Consider the following 24,372-nt stretch of genomic DNA (forward strand, 5'->3'; position numbering starts at 1 on the left):
AGGTGTGGTATGCCTGTTTTTTAGTTTTGCTTTTTGTGACTTTTTGGGTTAAGTAGTCTTCTGTTCTTAGAACATTCATTAGTTGTTTGCTTTATTTAAACCTTGTTTGCTGAGCACCCTATTTAGTTAGTCGCCGGGCAGTGAAGAACTTGCCACTTTTTTATTTTGCCTTTCTTATTTTTGGTGGTAATCCTGAGGAGGGGGCACACTTGTGCTCGGAGTACTGCCTACTCTGAGTTCAGTGAGGCCTCGAGCTCGGCAAGCCACTGAAGACTAGGTAGGTGAGGTATCTTTGTAGGCAGGATTAGGGTGACTCAGGTAAGTTTGGTAAAGCAATGGGTGTCTATGATTGTCAAGACTACTTTGGTTTGGTCACTTTGTGTGCATCTACTTTTAAGTACTTTTGTATCCTGTAACTTATGGTTTGTCTTGTTTTGGGTGGTAACTGCACTCCACTTTTGTTTGGTTACTTTGGTTGCTTCTTGGGTGCAAGTTGCAACATTTGTGTGTAGTTGTGGCTACAATGTAACCATTTTGTGTGTGGTTGTGTGGTTCACCATTTTGGTAAAGACATTTCCTGTTACTCGTCGTACTTAATTGTAGAGTTTTTCTTTCATTAGGACTGGTAAGTCACCCTACAGATCTGGGGGATCTGTGGTGGTGGGTGTGGCTTCCTTTGCCTCGCAAGGTTGATTTTGCATTTAGCAGTGACTTGTGTATCTTTAAGACTCCTGGGTGATCATTTTGTGTGGGATCTTGTGTGTGTGACTGTCAGTTAACGGCAACCACTTGGTAGTTGTGGCTACGTGTGTTGATCCAGTCGTTTGACTGCTCGCCACTTTGGTGTTGGTCATCGTAAGTTACCGCGTTAGATGTTTGATAATTGTGTTTTGTTTTTGTGTGCACCTCATGGTGGTGGCCAGTTTTGTCGTCTGTGGGAGTGGCAACCACTTTTTGGCTACCTTTTTGGATTGGTGCTGCATTTTTTTTTACTGAAGCTGCAGCATCTTTAGCTGGCCCTTTTGATTATGTTTCCCATAATGATTCATCTTTTAACACCTTCTTTAGCAGCAGTCCTGTAAGTATTTTTAGTTTTTGATTTTTGTAGTGGTAGTTTTTTTACTACAGTCTGTAAGTAACACCATATTGAGTTATTTGAGTCAAGATTTCAAAATAAATGCTTAAAACACTTTAATTCAATGAATAAATGTTTTTTTTGATTGTAATTTTAATGAAACTATTTATTCATTGGTTTTAAGGGTGGGGGTGTTACGGCTGTGTGTGTGTTCCCTTTCTCTCCTGCTTGGTTCCAGGTGAGGCTGCTGATTACCAACGAGGCTCACCTGGTTTCAGCCTTGAAAAGCTCACTGCAGCTTGCAGCAAGGGAGAGGTTTTTGAGCTGGGGACTGCTGCCTTGCTGTCCTCTCATCGGGGATGTTGTCATGTTGTTTGTTTAGTGTTTAATAAATTCCCCTTTTGTACCTGTTTAAGGTGTTTTGTATGTGTTAGTATGGATCATTTATGGATTGTTGTCAGCCCCATAGGGCCACCTTTTAGTTGGGCTGTAACAGTGATGTAAAACTGCAGTTTTGTGTGGATGACAGGCGTAAACATTCAAAAATTTATGCGGCTTCCCGAATACCCAGCCACATGTGGAGATGGCCTGAGTAACTAAGTGAGCGGTCACTGAGGACATTTCCAAAACAGGTCATAAAACTGGGATTAAAAAAAAGTGTTGATGCGATTTTAAAAGCACAAAATGAACTGGACAAACTGAACAAAACCATCATAAAATCAGTATTGAGGTTTTGTAACAGTTTGGGTCAGATTCATCATCTAAGAATACAGTAGTTTATTTATATAATTCAACAAGAAAAAAAACAAAAAAAATGGTCACTCATGATCAGGTGTTTCTCTTGTTCATTTCCTCTCATATTAAGTGTTCCTGAGACATCATAAATAGCTTATATTAATAAGTTTCACAGTTCATGGTCAGATGCCCACTAGATGAAGGCCTAACTATTGTTGAATAATCTCATGACGCATTTTTACCTGTGAAGTGATTCATCTGCCTCCAATCAGGACACGGCATTAACGGAGTGCAGGTTTTCCTTAGGTGAAAGTGTCAAACAGGTTGAAAACACAAAGGAGGAAATTGTAGAGCTTTGGGATTCACCCTATGATTCAAACTCACTAGATGTGACCCACAGACTGTCTAACATCAGGTTGATCAGGAGTTTTGAAGCCGTCAGGGGCCATATTGGAAACACAGAACTTAACCTAGCTTTGTTCCAGTTTGAATGAGGTAGAGAGATGAGCCTTGAGCAAAACTCTTAACCTTAATAACTTCAAAACTAGGGAGTTAGAAAAAAAAAACCAACAGCTGTACAGTGTGTGCTGATAAAGAGATGAGTTATTCAGACCCGAACAATATTTGGAGCCAGCACTGAAGTCATGTTTTTTTTACCATTAAATTGGCTTTTTTGTCAGGCTGTGAATGTGGAGACTCTCCTGTTTTTAGCACTTTTGCATAAGCTTTACATTTTTAGACACATTTCTGTGTAACAAAGAAGTATCACAGTTCGGACAACAAGATCAAGCAAGTCATATACTTTTATTAACAATATAATCAACATCCTTATACAAACAGACTTCTCAGTTTTATCAGATGTTTTATTGATGCAGCTTGTCTCCAAGCAGAGTGAAATCAAATGCAGCTGTGTCTCATTCCTTGTTTTATTCTTTGTCCAGACTTCACAGACTCACACAACTGCACACTGCACACATAACCTCTCTAAAGTTTGTGAGGTTAAATGCTCTTGCTTTAGAATGAAGATTGGGATTGGGCCAGAAAAATTAACACTCTATAAGAATTATCATCCAATCCAAGTCACTCAAAGATGATTTTCTTAAATGATGAATAAGAAACAGTATTTTGACCATTGTTGGTGTTGGTTTGTCAAAACATTCACAAGTTTTCTGATTGAGTCTGAGAAAGCCTCAGTAGTGTCAGATTTGGAAAAGCTCTGGATTTGATTTAACTGTTAGCCGTTTAAAGAACTAAGTAAGTGGCTGTTTTGATTGAAGATTAATTGCTCTAATCCTTTTTTTGGAAAAAGTGACAAAAATTCCAGATTTTCACCTTTCATTTAGCCTCTGTGGTTGAAAGAAAAAAGTTGTTGCATTTTGGATTCATGGTAGAATCACCCATTGTTGTCTTAAGCTGTCATTGACATTTGTGCTCAAACCCAACTAAAGGGAAAAAATGATGAACACGATGGGAAATGTTCCATTTTTTGGGGGTGTTAGTTGAAAAGTGGTTGTTCAAAGAAGGTCAGTTGGGGGTCAAGCATACAAAGGTTAATGTTGCCTTTAATGTCAAATATTAACTTCAGAAATAACAAGCACGTCGGCTCCCCGTTGATCCCTGTTCATTGTTTCCTCTTTGTCAGAGTTTCCGAGGAAGGCTTGAAAAAGAAGCTGTTGTGTCAAATGGAACAAAGGCTAATCTTTATGTCCTCCTCACAGAGCAGCTGTACGGACACAAATCTTCTCAATAACAAAACTAAAGAGCCACACTGCCTGGCCGCCTCCATCAGCCACATCGCTGGATGTAGATGCTGAGGATGAGCTTCCCTCGTGCTTTTCGAAGAAAAGAAATGAGGAAGAGTTCCATGAAGTGGTTTTCAGATTAGATCTGCTGGTTTTGTTTTGATCCGATGACATCAACCGTAAAAAAAACTGAGCAGGATTTATTCTTTGTGTTATGTTGTGTTAACTTGCCGTCTGCATGTGGTGGTGTCCTTGTGCATTTGATTTTCTCTAACAATTTTTTTTTTCTAACTGTGTGTGTGTCTGTGTCTGTGTCTGTGTCTGTGTGTGTGTGTGTGTGTGTGTGCTCACTTTGAATATTGACCTGGGGTGGTTTTAACAGTTTGCATAGTCTGTAGCTTCCCAGTGAAGTTATGTAAACTCCTGTGAGAAGTCTGTTTGTTATTTTCACCTTTGTGCCTGCCTGCCTGTCTGTCTGTCTGCCCGTCTGCCTGTCTGCCAGCCTGCCTGTCCATCTGCCTGTCTGTCCGTCTCTATTCATTTCTTTGTTTTTGTCTCTCCCTCTGGCCTGATCTCAGAAGATGCTCTTCATCAATGAGTCTGGTCCTGCTCATATTTTCTTCCATAAAAAGAAAAAAGATTGAATTCATGCATCAAGTTAGTGTGAAAAAGAGATTTGATTTATAGGCCCTTACATTTCATTTCAGTTTTGCTAAAGTCACTTATCCAATTTGTGCATCCTCCAACAGCTCCCTCAGCTCCTGGAAGAGTTTCTTTGAAGTTTTTCTTCCGTTGATTTGTAATAAAATTCTGCATTATAGAGCTGCAAATCTCAGCACCATGAGCTGCAATGCAGCAGACAAAGCCTCCAAACTGATTGGTGAACTAATGTCGCCTTTGATCACTCCTGCCTCAACAAAAACATCAGCTAGTTTGCATGAACCTGTGTGACCGCACGAGTGAGTGTAGTTGTGTTTTGTTTTGGGGGCAAAGCACCATATGACCCCACAGCCCCCCAATGTTTTCAGTGGAGCTCAGTGTGTGTCAGTCAGTGTGTGTCAGTCTGTGTGTGTCAGTGGTTGGTGTGTGTGTCTGTGTGTGTCTGTGAGGGAGAGAAATGCTGCGGCAGGGGGGTGGGGGTTGTTGTGCAGCGAGGGGTTGATGGGGGCAAGGGGCATTACAAGAGCAGTGTTTGTGCAGGGCACGGGACCGTCCTCGCTGGCACACACACACACACACAAACACTTACAGACATGTACACACTGTTGCAAAAAACAGAGGCTTATTGTGGACAGCCAGCCCAGTCGGGTCCACGCACTACAGTCACACATTGTGTCACAGTTTGCCTCTGGAGCGCTTTCTTTCTGCTGTCAATCCTGTCCGTATCCACCCAAACTACGACCTCAACAAGATCGTAAAATGTTCTCTTTGTTTCACCTCTGACGTCATTTACTCTCAACTGAACGTCAGCTCTCACCTGTTCCACCTGACGTTCATTTTCAGACATCCTCCTGTCCTCTTTTTCATCCCATCACTCCTGTCATCTCTGGGTGAGATGTGAGAAGTCTGAAAGTTGAGTCATGAAGAGCGATCGACTTCTTACACGCCTCATATTGACGTCTGTGTGTCGGCTGTGTGAGTCTCATCACATGCCTTGTGTCTGTGAAGTGAATCAGGCTCTGTGAAACATCACACCAGCACCCTCCCCTCCACACACACACACACACATACACACAAACACTGTGTCTGTGTGTGTGGATACTCGCACTCAGATGGAGGGTAATAAAATGAATTCATAATCCAACTTCATTATGCAGACATCTCAGAAGTATTAATTAAATCTACTTATTTAATAACCTTTCAACGCGCAAAGTGTAATTAAAACTTCTTTATGCTTATCTCTGCATTGTTTATTTCTAGTTTGCGGTATTTCACAGACACCTCCTCAAGGTGTGAGCTCTCATCAGCACCATCAGTGTGTGTATCAGGATTAGACTCCTGTAAGCCTCCCTGGTTTGTGCAGAAATGTGTGTGTGAGTGTACAGAGCTTTGAGTAGTCAGAGCAGAGTTACTGTATAAGTGCTGTCCATTTACTGTCTCAGCTAATTGATATTCTTACTAAGAATTAAGGGAATGTTTCCATGGTTACTAATGCAACAATATTGTTCACCCCCCATCCTTCGCGCTTCCTCTCTAATGTAAGCTGCGGTTTCGTCTGAAGGACGCAAAACTTTCAGTCCTTTCTTTTCAAGGACTTAGAACTTAGAGATTCCTTCATCTTGTCTTTGTCTGTTTCCGCTGTGACGATGTTAAATTACACAGTTAACACTTAAACACCCGAGCCTTAAGATTTTGACCATAAAAAGGTCAGAAAATGTCCTGTGAGTTGGTGCTTTGACACATATTTTAGAAATTTTTGAAACACTCATATCTGGGAGTGATTTACTGCAGAATTTACTGCATGTTATGAGGGTGAAACAGTTTAAAATGAAGAACTGAATTTGATTTCAGAGGTTTAGCGAAGGAAAAAAAACACTGCATTTTTACATAAACAACACATTTTACAGAATAAACTTAAAATTTGAACAAATTAAACATATTTACAGTAAGATCTATGGAATCTTTATCTCTTAATTTTTAATAAAAGGTCTCTGACAACGTCACCTCAACCTCCAACAACCCCACAGCCTCTACCTCTCCTAGCAAACAAGACACTTGAGAATAGCTGCCCCTCACTACCAGACAAACTGAAGGTGGTGGAGAAAATGTTGGGCTGGTCACGCACACTGTATAGTACAAACAAGGCATGGCACATTGTTTTACAAGGGTTAGCACACAATGCAAGCTTCAAATCATGCACACATGCAAAGAAGACTTGGGACACTGTTGTAAAAATAACACAAAATATTCATCTGCCTTATTATTGGGTGCTTGATGCACACACTTCGGTTTGCTTGGCATGTCCTTGAGGTCTGCACAGCTTCACGTTACACACATCTGAAAATTTCTAACCTCCGCATAGTTGGACCAACGTCGAGTGGACCAACAGGAGCTCGTAGTGTCTGAAGTAGAAAAACACTAGCATTAGTATGATTCATCACACACAAACCAATTGGGCTCCTGGAGCCACCTGGAGTGAAATTGCAGCTGCACAAAAAAAGTTGTAAACTTCTTTTACACTAATTTAGTACTGTGATACACTGCTAGGGATGGGTCCTTTTACATTTGAAACGATACAGTACTGATGCCTGGTATCTGGCGATCGGTACCGGTACTCAACAGTAACAATTTTTTTTATACTTTTGTGTGTTCATGTGGTAAAAAACATCAATTTGTTTAATTAAATATAATTTTCTTTCAATTTAACATATTAATTCTTCAATAACCTTGCAATGCTGTGTTCATGTCCAGTATGAAAAAATGACCTACTCTTCCACTCCCTCACAGTTACAAGGATGCATTTAGGTACCCAAGCATGGTACCTTTTGATTTTAGGTGAAACGGTACTCTGTACATTTTTTGACAGAATTTGATTGGTACCTATAAAAGTACCTAATTTGGTACCCATGTGTATACACCACCCCCTGCATTTTGAGAATGGACGCCAACAGATGCGGAGTTTTAATGGTACTAAAGCCTCATGTTCTCTGATGCTGATTCCACATGTCTCATTTCCGTACGTCATGTTTGTGCGAGGAGCATAACCCAGGGTTTATACATACTCACTACAAACACAGCATGGTACCTGGTTTCCAAAAAGGTTACTACATGTTATTGTGCACATATTGTACAAATAAAACTTGGTACATGATTTTAAAAAAGTCACCGCACAATACAAGCACAATCTACACAAACAGCTACAAAGTAAAAACTAGGTAGAGAGAGTTTCATTCATCTCGAAATTCAAACATCTAACCTAGGGATGGGTACCAAATTAGGTACTTTTATAGGTATCGACTGTCAAAAGTACCGGGTACCAATTCACGAAAAATCAATAGGTACCATGTTTAGGTACCTAAACACATCCTTGTGACTGTGAGGGAGTGGAAGAGTTGGCGATTTTCCATACTGACATGAACACAGTGTTATAAGGTAATGTTTTGAGCAATGAATATGTTAAATTGGAAAAATTGCATTTCATTATTAAACAAATTGATATTTTTTACCACATAAACACAAAAAAGTTACAAAAATTGGTACCGATGAGTACTGATACCGATTGCCAGGTACCAGGCATCGGTACCATGTCGTTTCAAATGTGAAAGGTACCCATCCCTACATCTAATGTTTCCTTTTTTTCTCATGAAGTTACTCCCCCTCAGGTACTGCCCCAGTCTCTAAACCACTGGAAAAACCTCTGGAGGTTTTATAACCCTGGAGGATCTCCTTTTTAGCATTTTTGGACATTTCCAATTTCTCCGTGCTTTTATCCATCTACTCTGTGTGTATCAGCGGGTTTTCTTTAATACCTGAGTGAAATTATCCTACTTACCACATATTGGCTGAAAGAGCAACATCTCAGCTTTCACAAACCATTGGATTTTTATCTGATTTTGCAAACTGTTTTGGAATAATGGTCATTCTGTATAATCAGTCATCCAGAGGTAAAGGGTTAATATTCTCTGACAGTATCAGCCATTTCCTGAAATCTGGATCAGGTGTATCAAATATTTTAAAGTCCAGGGGCTGGCAGAAAGTTTTACAGCAAACACTTTGGCACTGCAGCACGCTGTCTTGCTTACTGCTGAAACATTTATTAAATGGACATAATAAATAGTCGAGCAGTTCGAGAGACAGCGTGTGGGAGTTCTTCCCATTGTTCTCAGATTTACAAGAACAGCCAGTCTAAACACATTTGGTTCACAACCATTTATTTATCTGCAAAAATACAAATGTGCAAAACACAAAGGCAGGAGACAAAAGGCGTTTATGTGCTTGAGTGGGGACGTGGGATGTTGGTGCATGCACGGTTAAACACACTCATCGTTGCAGCCGTGCAGATCACGCTGTCATTCTGTCCATAAAAACACTTTGGAGTAAAGTTTGGATTTGTCCCACACACACTGACACACTACATCATTTGAACTGAGGTTGTTAAAGAAAAGGACACTCCCACAGTTTTCCAGCGAGCGAGTTCAATTTTGTTGCTTTGATATGAGAGGGTTTATTTTTCTATAATAGCTCACAAAAAGGCATTAGTTTGATTGTCTGTCACCTCAAAGTGCTCAAAGTTGTTCCTTTACTTTTGCCCCCCCTGTTTCCAAAGTTCAGCATGGCGTACTTTTGAAAGCCCCCCCCCTCCTCAGCTGAGACTCTCGGAGGAAGATGTCCCTCGTCCTCCTGACCTTGCAGTGAAACACACTTAGCTCCTCTGATGGTTTCTGTTCCCGGGGGACAGATCCCGCTGTGGAAACACGGTTTTTAAATTGTGGAGTAAAGAAAGAAGCACACTCTGTCACTGATGCAGCAGTGTCCCTGTATGAACTCTTCAACACTGAGGCATAATTAGATCCTCTCTTTCCTACGGATATTTTCCCAGAACTCGAGCAGTTCAGCAGCTGCCATTTAATGTCCTTTACAGACTCCTTTGATTAGTCACGTGCTCGTGTTGTTTTGTGTTTGTGTGGGTTATAAAGTGAGATGATTACACATTAAACATGCACATCACAGTCAGTATCAGTCTTTATAACTTCTTTTATGAGGTTGTAACGCTCAGCCCAAACCTCGCCTTACATCGGGGAAAAAAAGGGGACTCCGTGGGCGCAAATAGTATAATAACTCTCTTTTTTTCTTTAATTTACACAATCTCAAAAAATAATTTTACAACCCCTCCCGTTTTTTTTACAACTAAATCACACGCCCCCCAAATCAGTATAAACCAAAAAAAAAATTACAAAAACCCTTCACGCGTCAGCGTGCGTCTCCGTCATAAAAAAAAAACTAAAAAGAAGCACAAAATAACCCTCAAAACCAAGACTTCAAGAAACAGAAAATATCCCCCAAGAACCCTCTAACGAAAAACAAACGTTCACCACCATAAGTCCAATGTACAATAGTTTTTTTTTCTTGTTCTTCCAGTTAGCAGCTTCCCACAGGGTAATATCTACACAGGAAATTCATCAGAAAGTTACCTTTCATGACACAAACCAATCTCTTGAAATTCATCACTTCATACGCATAAATTCATAAGGTTTCATCATATTAAGTTAAACGCTCTTTTGCTCTCCCAGTCTCGTGTGAACATCCTCCTCCGGGCAGGTTCAAACCCATGCGGTTTTGAAGTGGAACTTGTGAGCTCATGTTTCTGACGTGGACAGGTGAGCACGCAACTTTTAGGTAGCTCACTGTTAAAGCAGTTTCACTAGAGAGTCAATCAATGCACTCCAGCTTCCTAGTGCGATGTTAAAACATGCACATTTCAACACCTCAGTCAGGTGTCTTCAGTCTGCAGGAAGCACAACTTCTGCTGTGACGTTCAACAGGGAGAGTTTTAAAGTCACTCTTTGGGCTAAATCAAAGAAATCTAGCTTGAATAAGAGCAGTATTTACTATAACACAGTTTTAAAGCTAGTAACATGCAAAAACTCCTCATGATTCATGTAGAAATATAAATTTCTGTCTCCTTTTTTTTTACTTTTTATATAGGCAACATTTTTATGGTGTATTGTACTTAATTTTATGCAACCATGATATAATGTTTCTATTCATCTTTATTTGTATTTGTCCTGTATCTACTTCTGCCATATTTACATGGAGCTGCGCTAAAATTTCTTCATCATACTCCTTTACACAAATACATTAAAAATCTTGAAGGGAATCAACAGCTGTATAAAACCCCCATTGATGACATAGTTAGTCTTACAAAAAAAAAAGAAAATTCTGTAAGACATTGGGAAAATGTTCAACCGTTAACCTGCAAAAAAGTCTAAGTTTTTCTGTTTTACTTAGTTTTTTAAGGTGCCTACTTAAGAGAAGCTATTTTGTCTTATGTCTGCACAGTGGTGCAGTGGAATTGCATGGTTTTCTCCCATAGTCCCAAAAAATGTGTGTCAGCGTAAATGGGGACTCTGAAGTGACCCAGAGGTGTGAGTGTGTGCATGAATGGTTGTTTTTCCCACGTGTCAGCCCTGTGATGGGCTTGCAACCTATACCCAGGGTGTACCCATAGACTGAATAAAACATGGACGTAGTCTCCCTGATGACACCTGTCTGTACCTAAAACGGAAAATGAAGCATATCGGCTATAGCAGCCATATTGGTAGTGGCAAGGACTTTGCATACAGCTATAGGGCGCCTGTTGGTCACATGAACTAAGCTGTGCCTCTGATTGGGTGAGCTCGTGATCTTAATATCCTATGAACTGCCTAGTTAGAATAAAATTCACCCCCCGTAAGTGTGTGATGATAGTAAACTTAGCAACTCAGACGGGAGACATTTTTTGAACCAGACTGTAAATAGGTTAATTTCTGCTTTAAAAACAGCTTTTTTTTGGCTCGGTATTGTTGTGGAAATTTTCCTGTTTCAGGTGAAGACTGAAATAGAGACTTCTGCCGGTCAGCAAGGTTTTCTTTTCCTTTGCAAAGAAAAAGGTCAGTCAACACGCAAGCGGTCAAAGTGAAGAAAGACGTCGAACACAGTTCGTGCCAAACATTTATGCTTGAGAGAAACGCCCCAAAAGGTACTGTTCACACCCCTCTGTCTGCTACAGGAATCCACATTGAGACAGAGGCCTAAAAGCTGGGCAGAAGGTGTGATGACAAAAGTGTCTGGAGGCTTATTGAAGAATGGGAGATGGGGTGTTTCAAGGAAGCAGGATATGGGGCATCTCAAGCAGTGAAAACAAAGGCAATAAAATTACTATTACAGTATGAATGTGACTTCCTGTACTTCTGGAGCCAGCCTCAAGCGGACACTCGAAAAACAGCAGATTTTAACACTTCAGCATTGTCTCATATTCTTAGACCAGAGGTTGCCGCTCGGGTGTACCCCACCTTTCACCCAGTTACAACTGGGATGCCCGAGAGCGTTAAGTGGTACAGATAAAGGACGGATGTTGTGCATCAAAACATTCACCAGTTGTGTCATTTCATCTGTGCACACTGCCTGTTACAGACACAAGCTGCAGTGTTAACTTACATAATCAAACGTCTATATGTGCATGATGCAGTGACCTTCTTCTTTAGCTGTGCTGCATTCAGAAAGCTCCTCTCACAGTTACAGCTTAGACTTGTATTCACAGCTGCAGTAAACACACACACACACACACACAGATACATAGTGTCTTTATTGCTTACACAGTGTTGTTGGATGTATTATGCATTGCTTTAGCATTCTGCCTGCTGCATGAAATGGATCTGCTGCTCTTGCACATCCTTCAGTCTGTTCTGCTCCAGCGTCCTGGGCTGACCCCAGTCGTCCTGATGCAGATGTAGTAATAGACGTCCAGGAGTGCACATGAGGCCTCCTAATGTCGTTTGTAGTCCATATATCCTCGCTGAAGACCTGCGCTGTCAGAGTCTGTTTGGCAGATTGACCCATCAGTGTGTCAAATAAAGAGACTGTGATGTGATGGAGCACTGGTTTCTCAAGATGTGTGCTCATATTCTGCCGTCTGTGATGTAACCAAAGGCAATGCGTAAGATATGTAGTTGGTATCACAATGAATTAATGTTAGATATACGGATGCCTATTCAATTATAGCTTATCACGCAGTTGGATGTTTACTTAGCAGAAATGTTGAACATAACTTCTGCAAAAAAATGACACAAAGCACACAAAACAAAAAGTTTTAGCCATCACTCCCAGAAGCGCACATCGCCATGAGACAGATGTATGCCTAAGGTTATGAGAACAATTTACACAATAATATATTGAGAAATCATCAGCTGGGGTTGCCTTTTTGCGCTGGAATAGTCCTTTAATGAAGGAGAACATCATAAAATGTGTAGTTTTTCACGCTGTGCAAAAACATGCTGTGCATTCTGTGTTTTTATGGTTCGATCCTGTGAGGAATTTTAAAATAATCCCTTAGGAACACGAGGACTAACAGCTCTGCGGCCTCTGATTCAGCATTCATCATCCTCTTTGTGAATGACTGGAGGCGACGTGTGCTCTGCCTGTTTGTTACTCATTTCCTGTTTGGTGTCATTGCTTCCTGTCTGAGAGGCGGGCATGTGCTACTGTGTCACTAGAGGTGTTTAGCACCATGGAGCACTGTTAGCTCTCCGGATGCGGTCAGATCACACACACACACGCTCTTCCATTTACACACACTCCCACTTGTCTGCTTCATTCACATTTCCCCTCAGTTTGCATAAAGATGATCTGTGGAAGAGTTTTTTTTTCACAGGAGGTTTATTCCCACACACGTCCTCATTTCTACACCTGAGCATGATGCGTCTACTTCCTTCAGGGAGAAGATGATGGTTTGATTGTTAACTGAAGATGAAAATGAGAAAAAAAATGAGTCTCTGACCTCTTTAGATAAAATCAAACTCTGTAAATGTGTGTGAGGAAGGAAGGAAAACTTGTGTGTCGTAGATTCAGTGTTGGAGGCACAGAAATACACATACGTTAAGTCACTGACTGAGCTGTAAAGTGTGTCAGAGGTTAAGTGACTGCTACGCCCATGTGTGTGTTTACTGTCTATCCACTCCTTAATACTGTAAGTGTTGGAGAGACACGGTACACACACACACACGCTTCATCTGAACTCTTATCCTCTCCTCAGACAAACACACACTCTGTTCTGTCACACACATGCACACAGGCTAGCAGGCGCTAATACGTAGCCAGATTTTCACACACTGAGTTCTTTGTGCACGGCTACAACCACAGCTCTTTCATGTCCGCCTCTATGAAACGTTACTGTACTCTGAGAGAGTTACCTCAGGTACTTTAGTGTTCTCTGCCAACACTGATAAAAAGTTTTTTTCCTCAATGAAAGAACCATGTGCTTTTTCAGAGACGAGTTTTATGTGGGATGACTAACCCTCATTTATCACAAGATGCAAAAAAACAAAAAGATCCTCCATGATTCATGGCTGAAAGTGAAACAAGACGTGGCACTGAAGTGTCAGAGAAACTGAATGAATCCTCAGTATTATCCTCGTTATGAAAGAATATGAGGGCTTTGATCTTTTCATGTCTGTGAAGTGGTTTTAAACAACAAAATTAGCGATGCTTCATACCACTTTTTTTCAGACCAAGACCCCAGTATGAGTACTCCCTCTTGGGAACTCACTGATACCAGACCCAGGAACCAAGCAGACTAAGGAACTCTTTTGTCCCCCTAGCTATCTGTCTGTATAACACCACAGGGCAGGGGGATAGCACACATTGACTCTTGGACTCAACCCTGCTTTTTCCCTCTCCCTGTTTGCACAGCTGCCCCAAGTTGGACACTAATGTAACTAGAGGGATACTTTAATGTTTATAGCACAATTATTCAAGACAATAATTTAAATATCGCCTTTAATGTTTGCACTGTCTGTGTTCAATAGTGAAATCAAAATAATTGAAAACTTATTTTCACTCTGATTGCAAATAATAATCGGCTCCAAATGTCAGTTATTTGCCTCTTCGACTACTTATAATGAGTATCGGCCTTGAAAATCCATATCAGTGTTTCTCTACTTTTAAAACATATCAAACAGTGGCAGATCATTTTAATCAAAGACAGCAAAGTCACTCATCTTCAAACATTCTGTAGAGAGCTATGAATAAGATCAATATTCAATGCACATTCCTTTTACACTCAACAAAAATATAAATGCAACACTTTTGTTCTTGCTCCCATCCATGCTAAAGAAGATGTGTTGCACTGCACGAGGCAAATGGTGGTCACACCAGATACTGGTTCTGAGTCCCCAGACCCCCAATAAAGAAAAAAAAGCACATTTCAGGGTGGCCTTTTATTGTGGACAGTCTAAAGCCGCGTTTCCACCAAGCAGTCCGGGTCGGTTCTCTACGGTGCGCTTTTAGCGGCGTTTCCACTGACTCATCCCGGGACTGATTCTTTAAAACCGAGACGAGCCGACCCACTTTTTTGGTACCCTTTCGTATGGGTGCCAGACTGAACCGATCCACTCTCGGGAGGTGGAGCAACACACTGCAGACCGTTGATTGGTCAAAAGAATCGTCACTTACCCCGACAGCGGCTGCATTTCTCCTGGCGGCACACAGACTTCTCTGACACAAAGCTTGATTGCACTTTGTAACAAAGAGTTATTGGATTTAATAGCGGGGTAAGCTGCTACGGCGTCGCGCTATTGTTTACCAGCTGCGACTTCCGGCTTACACGCCGCCCACCACGAGAGGGCACAGTTTGCTGTGGAAACGCAAACGGGATCAGACTTAACTGTTCCAAACCGTCCCAAACCGTACTGAACCGACCCGGACTGTTTGGCGGAAACGTAGCTTAAGGCACACCTGGTGTCATGGTGTCTGATGAGCATCTTGATGTGGCACACCTGTGAGGTAGGATGGATTATCTCAGCAAAGCAGAAGTGCTCACTATCACACATTTAGACAGATTTGTGAGCAATGTTTGAAAGAAATGGTAATATTGTGTATCTGGAATGAATTTTAGATCTCAAAGTCCATCTCATGAAAAATGGGAGCAAAAACAAAAGTGTTGCTTTTATATTTTTGTTGAGCGTAAAAAAAAAGCAATCAAGATTTTTCATAAGGACACCACATTGGGTCAAAGATGAAGCCCCAAGTGTCCAACAATAACAAAAACCTGCAAGAGCTCACATTAGGATGCCCGTTTTGACCACACAGTTTGAGGTAATCACAGCCCGGGACGAACAACCCTTCTGGTCTCATAACCTTGTTTCTTTTTCTCAGAACAACTGTGCAGGTGGATTATTTTCCTCATCTCTTTTGATTATAATGAGACCAATAATTACGCATAATTATGTACAATTAAGAGCGCTGCAGCTTTGACTGACTGGTGTACACGTTTTTGTTTGCCTGGCAGCTTTGGCCTCAACTTCACCTCTTTGCCTGATTTTGGCTCAGAGAATTACTCGAGTCAGGATTTCCGCTGTGGCAGCCACCAGTTTTGAGCTCTTCAGACAGAGTATGGTTCCCAACTTACTGTCCAAACCCAGAAGACTTTCATCCCATGAAAGTGTCTTTGTTTGTTTGAGAAAAATGCAGTGAATGCAGCCTTAAGCTCCAAAGTACTGCATCAGACTTTGAAGACACTTTTGCAACTATTCCATCATCCCAGGGGCTCCAGCTCTGCAAGTTTTATAGTGATCCATAGTTTTTTTTATGTATTTGATGTCATATTTATTGTGCACTACTCCACGTGATTAGAGATTCCCTGGAAAAAACATTCCTTTTCTGTTATGTACAACCATGTATCTCAAAGTAACCATAAAGTTTGATTTGATTTGAACTGATCATGAGCAACGTGGGCATCATGTGCACACTTTATGAGAAAACGTTTTCCTGTTGATGCAAACTGTAACAGAGAGATGTTTGAATTCAGGCTTCAAGATCCCAGGTTAATTAATTAATTAATCCCAGTTTAGATAATTTAATCCATAATATGAAAAATGCCATGATAATGAAATCTGAAGGAGTTGTTGTTCTCCACATTATGAATAAGCCCCGCCCACAGACCCAGGCTTTATGAAATGCTAATTAATGAGCTGAATGATCAGGATGAAGTAAAGCAAAAATCACAACTTTTTGTTTTTCTTTTGGAAAAACAATCGCTAACACACACACACTCATACACACACGCACTGAACTTGGTGGAAACACTGACTCAGGCAGTCTCACTATTGCGTGTGTGTCACTTACGAGAGTTCAGTGTTTGTGGTGTTGAGGTGAAGAGTTTTTAGATCCTCTTTGTGAACTTTATTTTTAGCACAGAGGGGAAGAAAATATGTCACAGGATCCTGAATCACCAGGCGGAACCTTTTACACTCACACACACACACATACATACACATTTATGTTAGCCCCTCTTTCTCAACCCACAGACGCGTGGACACACTCTCCATTGTGGAGTCCCTCACAGGCTTCTTACTGTCACACAGAGGGGGCTTTACACAGAGAGTGCTGAGTAACACCAGTGTTTAAATAACCATAATCACATCTGGCGTGAAAGCCTCACAACATGTCCCTGTCACTGTTTTAGAGAGACAACGTCTACTCTACGCTGTGCCTGTGCTGTCCATGGCTGGTTTTATGACTGGGTTCAGTGTACAGTATGTCACAGGTGGTCTCCCCTCCCTTTCACCTCCATGTGAAAGTGTTTTCTTTAATCTGAACTCAGCTGTTTCTCAGCTCTGCCTCTTTTTTGATCTCTTTCCTTCTCTTTGATTCAGCAGCACGCCCCTCAGCAGATGGTCAGTTACACATACTAAAACTCAAAGATGAAAACAGATGATGGTTCATTTTTCACCGAGGCAGCTGTATTTTTATAAACCGGAACAAGAAAAGGCACATTCAGAACAAAAATGAATCTACCGCTTTCATAAGATTGCAACACAAATTTTCTGCTTGTACAAAGGTCAAAGGTTACTGTGGAGTCAGTGTGGTCTCTCACTTTCAGCAGTGCTAGCTTATTTGTTTTACAGTGTGTATTACGTAACATATTTCCTAGTTAAGTAAACCGAGTAGGGCTGCAGCTAACAATTATTTTAAGTTATCGATTACTGTAACAATTATATTAACAATTAATCTGTGAATTGGGGGAAAAAAAAAGGATGAGAGGGCATAATTGTAAAATTCGCAAAACCAAATGTGTTGCTATTTTAGTTGATGATTATTGATTGCTTAAAAATATACACAAAGAAACAACATGTATGAACAACATTGAAGCTGACCAGATGCTACATTTACAAAGTATAAAAAGTGATATGAATGTATTGTCTTCTATCTTTTCACCTGTAGGTTAAACAGTTCACCCCCTCTGCCCTACCACTATCTGTAGCAGCTAATGCTAATGCTAACGTTTGTTTAATGAACTCCTCATGGTTTTCAAATGGTGTGATGATTTAATAAATAGACTTAACGAGTCCAAAAAGACATACCATGCATTTCACAACATATAAAAGGAGTGTATGTGGGATTTTGTAGCTCCTCACTTCACTGTTGAGCTCCCCGGCTTGTCATCGATGAGCCCATCATGTTTGCGTTTTAAGTGCTGGACTTTAGCAGTCGTACTGCTGTACCATGTGAGGTCATTTTTGTCAATTAACATGCAGTGTGCTTTTACTCAGCGTGAAATACTCCCAAACTCAGGAAATTTTGGACAAATTGCTTCTCCGGCTCTGCCATTATTTGCGTGTTTACTTGTTTCCTTCACCTGCTGGCTCAGTATCTCCTTCACAACACTGATCCGTTTACATATGATGCGTACAGCCCTGGTAATCTACACTCCAGTCCAGTAGGTGGCGGTAATGCACCTCCGGCTAGTTGCCAACTGCTAAATAGTCCAACAAAAAGGAAGAAGACAAATAAACTGAGGACAATTAATACAACAAATAATGGCGCAGCACAGTGCACACTACAGGAAAACTCTTTTACTGATTGATTTTTACTGATTTGTCGTTGCAGCCCTAAAACTGAATTTTCAGTTTTTATGGATGAACTCTTCTAACATTTTCCATCCAAACTGTCTGATCAGTGTCAGACTTAAATACGGTCTCATCAAATTTTGAAGTTTAAATATTGACTAGCCGTTATATAAATACTAAATAGACCTACAAAAACCTACCAAGCAGATGTAACCAGGATCTGTTTTCTGCACCTTCAAACGCAAACAGTCATCAAAGTGTGCCTGGGGAGCTGTACACCAAAGCATCCATGATGAAACATGGTTTATGTCTGATACTAGACGCTCCCTGCAGGGTCTGCTGTTTGTTGTCACTCGAAACGCTCTCTCCTCCTCCTCCCTGATCTCACAAAGCCACCCGTTCTCTTCTGATGCAGCCACTGAAACCTGACCTCTTAGCAGACCTCTGGCTGTCTGCCACCTTATCCTCAATAACCCCACTCACCTGGTTTTTAATATACAGTATGTGTCAGTGTGTGTGACAGAGAAAGAGGCTTAGTGGCATCACAGATGGATGAGACACTGTTCAAGTTGTCTGTTTGATAAACCATGAATAACCAGAGCAGTGTTTATATAAATCCACATTCACCCACATCAACTTGTCCATTCATCGTGTCGTCTGTGCATCCTACAGACAAGCTGAGTGTCATGTTACTTTTCATGTGTGAAACAGTGCACCTTTGTGACGTCGCAGGTTCACCACTGTCTGCTCTCAAACCCCTCTCTGGAGCAGTTCCTGTCTGAAGCTGTGTGTGTGGTATCATTTTCAATTCCTGAGTAGTAGATCTGCATGATAACTTACTATTTTATATCAAAGCAATTATTAATAGTTCACCCATTGCAAAAGTCTGTGTGTAAACAGGCACAAATTCCACACTCTGCGTAAATGTATTTTATCTGTATGAAAAAGGGAAGCCTCAGACAGTGTTTTTATGCTTTTTGCTGAAGTTAGGTCGACCTGATCTGCTTTCTTGGACACATTTCTGCTAATTTAAAGGGCAACTCCGTTTTTTTGACACCTGGACCTTATTTATAGGTGTGTGCATGCTTATATACTCATTCAGACAAACATTGTGCAGCTTGGAGTCCTTCAGAAGTTATTTAGATCCAACCGATTTTAGCTGCACGGCAAGGGAGCTTCAGCCCGGGACATAATCTCTGCAAAATCGCTCATTTCGGCTATATTTTTTCATCCATCGCCAGTGTTATCATAAAGTCAGCTCATCTACCGTCTTCAGACTACGACTTCGAGTTTGACGGTTGTCCTTACCGGTTTGAGCCTGAGTACACGGACGAGGAGCTCCATGAAAGAAGGATGCAGAAGGAGAGACGAAGAGCTGGCTCGAGGACAACAAACAGGAGCACGTCCACGACTCAATGCGAACTGGTGGTGCACTTGTGGACAGTGTTCGCCTATGGCAACAGAAGAAGAGTGTGTTTGTGATAAAGATGGATAGCGATGGATGAAAAAATATAGCCGAAATGAGCGATTCTGCAGAGATTATGTCCCGCGCTGAAGCTCCCTTGCCGTGGCCCCCGCTAAGTGCGGCTAAAATCGGTTGGATCTAAATAACTTCTGAAGGACTCCGAGCTGCACGATGTTTGTCTGAGTGAGTATATGAGCATGCACACACCTATAAATAAGGTCCAGGTGTCAAAAAAACGGGGTTGCCCTTTAAGGGTGAAAAAGCTTTTAGGATTTTTTTTTTTCTTGAGCTGTGAGGCAGAGTGCTAATCTGCTCATACAAGTATTTCTGTATGTAAAGCAATACTAAACGATGTAGATGCATGCTGTGCACTATCACAAACTAAAATCATTTCTCAGAAAGAAGGTTTTGAGTAAGGATGCAAATCTTGAGCCTTCCTCCATGATCTTTGAAATTGTTACAGATTATCTATTACTTATTGAAAACAAAACAAAAAAAACTTGATTTTTAATGCAATAAAAGCAATTTTGAAATGTGTTTTCTTGATTTACATGTAAGAGATAGTAGGGCACCAGGAGTGGGTAAAAATATTGATTAATTGATGCATTGCAATATTTCCCCGCCAAATTCAATATCGATTCAGCAAATCCTATGAATCAATCCACCTCCTGGCCAGTGGGGGCCCAGAGAATCTAAATTGAATCGAATCGTCGGGTTCTTAGCAATACCCAGCCCGTTCAAATAGAAGAGAACAAATAGAGGCGTACCAATAGATTGATATGGGTAATATCAACCTGCAGAGCAGCCTCACAGCTGTAATCACTGCAGTCATTCTCCATAGTTACAGAGTCGGGCTTAAAGTGCTCGATGTGAAACTGCTGCAACAAAAGAGCTGCACAGAGAAACATCTCAGACTCAGTGAGTAGTTTTCTGCCCACTTGTCCTCACTGAGGAAAATGAGCGGGCCCACATGGCCAAGTGTCAGTCAGGAGTGAAACCAGGTCACAATCAGCGGAGGCAGAACACTCACTCAAAAAGCACTGAAGTCACCGGTTTACAGGGAAGGCTGATTTTTGTGCTCTTGAAAAATCTGTCTGCACCGATTCACTGCAGTTCTGTGCTTGTTGAAGTGCCAGTTAGCTTATTGGCACATCTCTATGTAACTACAAATAGACACATTACCTTGTCGCTTTGCATCCTGCTAAAAGATGTTGAACAAAGAAAAGTGTACAAAGATCTGCTCTCCATTCCTTTGCTTCCAAAACAAATGCATGCCCTGGCAAGAGCCGATACTTTGATGGGAAATGATGTCTGTATCCTTTCAAAAAATAAAGGAACAATTGGATACATTCTCAACAATCAGTTTATTGACACATGATTGATGGTCAACACCCCAAGTTAAGGGATGTAGTTGATCAGTAATTGGTGGTTAGTGGCATCTGCAAAAGTCAGATGAGTGACGATGTGAATGGCTGTCATGCAGGAAGTTACTTAACACATCCCCCTGTCCTCTTGCCTTATGATGCACTGCAACTAATCATTTCAGACCCAATACATACATTCACATTCGACCCATTCCAAGCCAAGGCTACTTTTTCAAGTAGATTCTTCAACACCACCAAACAGCAATATTCACCCAAAGCCACTTCCTTGTAAACAGTAGCTTGGATGTGGCTTAAACTTCTCCCACAGCGTTGGTTGAAAGCTACATTAGCGGTCATCAGACTCTGCCTAATGGCCTGAATAATTAGTGTCTCACTTTGAAATACAGCCTGATGTCTTGGTAGGGTTTTAGTTGTCTTTGCCTTTGCAGATGAGCATGCAACTTGCAGTTTTGAAATGATACAGATTTTCAGATATTCTACCATTATCCAACAGCCTGGAACATAACAGAATGGTATCATAACTGCATTTGAAATCCCACCCTGAGCATGACGCCAAAGGGGACGGCTGATACGTGTATGTGGTCAATCACTCTTGAAGAGGTTTTCAAGCAGCAGGCAGGAGAAACACAGAAACACACACACACAAACATGCATAAGATTGTTTCCATTTGCATGGCTGATAATGTTAAGTGGTCAGGATGGTGGTTCCAAGCACACAGCAGACACTGCACCATCCTGAGGCACTCGGCTTAACGACGGCTCATCTGCTGGTAGCTCGAGCACTTAACTTGGAGGGGAAAGACCATTAGAGGCAATCAGGGCTGTCGTTTTTAATGGGCGGATCGGGATGAAATGGAGATGGACCTGTGGCCTAGTGGAAGAGTTAATGTACCGGGCCACTCGAGGACGAGGTGATGAGAAAAAGTCAGGTGGAAGTGGTGTGACGGTACAGCTGTGGTTGAGGCTCGAGCCCAAATGGAAACCAGGCTGTGGGCTGGTTTTACATCAGCAGCTGGGAAGCCACTTATTGCAGTTTGTTGGAACTTGCTGCAGTTTTCCAGCAAATGTTTATGTGCACATTTGTTTCTGTCTTTGATTAAGTAGTATTCATTTAAGGCCTGGAAAAAATGAGAAAAATCTGCAAGACCTGACCAGAGTATGCAAATCCTGCAGCATGCACATTAGCTGTACAGTCGTTTCGTCAACCTGCAGACACAAAATAATTGTTGTGTCTCCAAACTGAGATAAACTCTGACTCTAGGAAGTTGTCTGAAGCATTTTTCTCTTCTCTCCATCTTTCATCTCGTGGATGAGTTGACACAAATGAGCCTGAGGCTTGCTGACAGCTAGCTGAGGCATCACCTGATTGGCTAAATGAGATGAATGCATGGCCTATGTATTCAGAGTGCATCTCGATTGGCCACATTTTTGCAGCGTGAATGCAAGTGTTTCATTTCTTATTCTCTGTGTCTGAGAGAGTCTTTGCGTTGTTTTTAAATATACACATGCACACATCATTGATGGTGGTGTGTACAGGTGAGTTTGCAGACTGGAGTCTTCTCCTCGTCTCACATGCAGACAGAAATAGCCTTCCTCAGCAGGTGGTTTTTGTCGAGAGGAACAGTGGCAGGCTAACCCCCTCCTGCTCGATAATTACCTCCGCAGCAGCCACTCTGGGTTTCGTGTGTGCAGCGCGTGGGTTTTGGAACAGCTTGTCCCGTGCATATGTGCATATGTATTTACGCGCACTTTCATGCCTGCGTGATCCACCTTAGTGTAAGTGTTTTCTTTGTGTGAGTGTGAGTGTGTGCTCTCTGCTGGGGGACCAGCGTGTCAGATGAGGAGGGGGGCGACTGACCTTTTGTTCTGTTTGCTTAGTGGGCATTCCTCTGAGCACTGGCCCTCACCCAAGTCAAATCCTCCAGCCTCCCACTGGACTCAGCACAGTGCTGCCCCCGTAGACCGGCGGGGACACTGAATCACATGCTCCTGTCTCCTTAATGCAAAAAATACTAGGAAATGGTGGGATGGCGGTTTAAATACAAGGTTAAAGAGTCTCACGATACAAAATATTTTATACTTCTGGATTGTTTTTACAGCCCATCATCTCTCACACAGCTTTGACTTTCTGTTGGTTATTTTTCAAGGTTACATTTGTTTGCATCAAAATGTTTTTCTCTGTGACTCCTGATTGGTCAGATGTGCTTCTGTGTTTTGTTTTCAAATTGGATGAGAGAATTTCCCTGAGACCTTGAATCAGCTTTAAGGAATGACTTCATGACATATTGGGAGACCATCCTTAGCTGCCAGGTTTCCAGGAAAATGTTTTCAGCCATCACAACATGTGATGATTGCGTGTTCACATGTCGTGTGTTAGCCCTGTGGCATGTTTGGCAGACATAGGATGAATGACTCATGAAAGCTAGCTCAGCTCTGGATATTTTTCTGCTCTTTAATCATCAATCGCTCTCCTCTCCTTTAATTCAGGCGGATTTGTGCCTCAGAGTGACACACTGAGAAAACTAGAAAAGCACTCAGAGCACGCAGACGTCTGCCAAGCATATTGTCATCGTCACGCAACACTTAAGTCCTACTTTAATGTTATACTCCCTTTCAGCAGACTGTCTGCTACAATTTGGTGTTAGTTGCAGGTTTGTACGATAATTTGTTACCTGACAGTGTTGAAAATTATGAAGACCCAGAACATATTTCATGTTCTGGATCTGCCAGGATCTGGATCCTGCTTTTACATCTGTCAGAAATTATGGTGACCTTGTCTTGTATTGTTTTGCAAAGCAATCCAACCATTTATAGTGGAGTTATATACACATATGGTGAAAACGACTCTCTCTCACCATGATAAAGAATCCTTTAAAAGAAGTCCTGGATCCAGACGGTGATCCAGATTATCTCCAAAATGTAATCACTTCTTCCTTATCTTACAATGAACATTTCCTGAACATTTCATCAAGATCTGTTTCTTACTTTTGGAGTTATGTTGTTCTCAGACAAACAGACAAACTTCCCCTAAAAACATAACCTCTTAGGCGGAGGTAAAAATTTCATAAAAAATGTTGTTTAATCAAATTAAACTCATATCAGAGTGTAATATTTGTGCCTGTCCTTCATCTGCCCAGGTCCTTATGGTTGAGGTGGTGTGTGTTGCCCCTTGCCATGCCTCCTGCCATGACAGACCTCCTGGACATATGGGCGGCCCACTCGACCCTGGCTGGCCATGCTCTGGACCAGATCACTGTGGACTTTCTGCTGCCCACCGGCATCTACATCCAGATGGATGTTCCTCGAGAGGCCACCATTCAGCACATCAAACTGGTGAGTGACACAAAGAACGTTTACACTTTAATTCTTTACTCCAACAATATCAGTGTCTTTTCAAAACTTTCAGTTTAAAATATCTGTTTATGCA

The 24,372-nt window shown here is 41.5% G+C and overlaps 1 protein-coding gene across 1 annotated transcript in view; it reads left to right on the forward strand.

Moving 5' to 3' along the window:
• Window positions 1–24,372, forward strand: part of pik3cb (phosphatidylinositol-4,5-bisphosphate 3-kinase, catalytic subunit beta) — a 91,293-nt gene that overhangs the window by 27,237 nt on the left and 39,684 nt on the right. Inside the window, exon 4 of the mRNA XM_074679414.1 lies at window positions 24,083–24,278. Within this exon, the coding sequence (XP_074535515.1) occupies window positions 24,120–24,278 (159 nt within the window). The 5' untranslated portion in view covers window positions 24,083–24,119. The remainder of the gene's footprint in view (window positions 1–24,082; window positions 24,279–24,372) is intronic.

The sequence above is a fragment of the Halichoeres trimaculatus genome, unplaced genomic scaffold (assembly GCF_033239565.1).
Source record: "Halichoeres trimaculatus isolate MK-OKI-2021-1 unplaced genomic scaffold, fHalTri1.1 fHalTri1_scaffold_9, whole genome shotgun sequence".
Taxonomy (NCBI): Eukaryota; Metazoa; Chordata; class Actinopteri; order Labriformes; family Labridae; genus Halichoeres; species Halichoeres trimaculatus.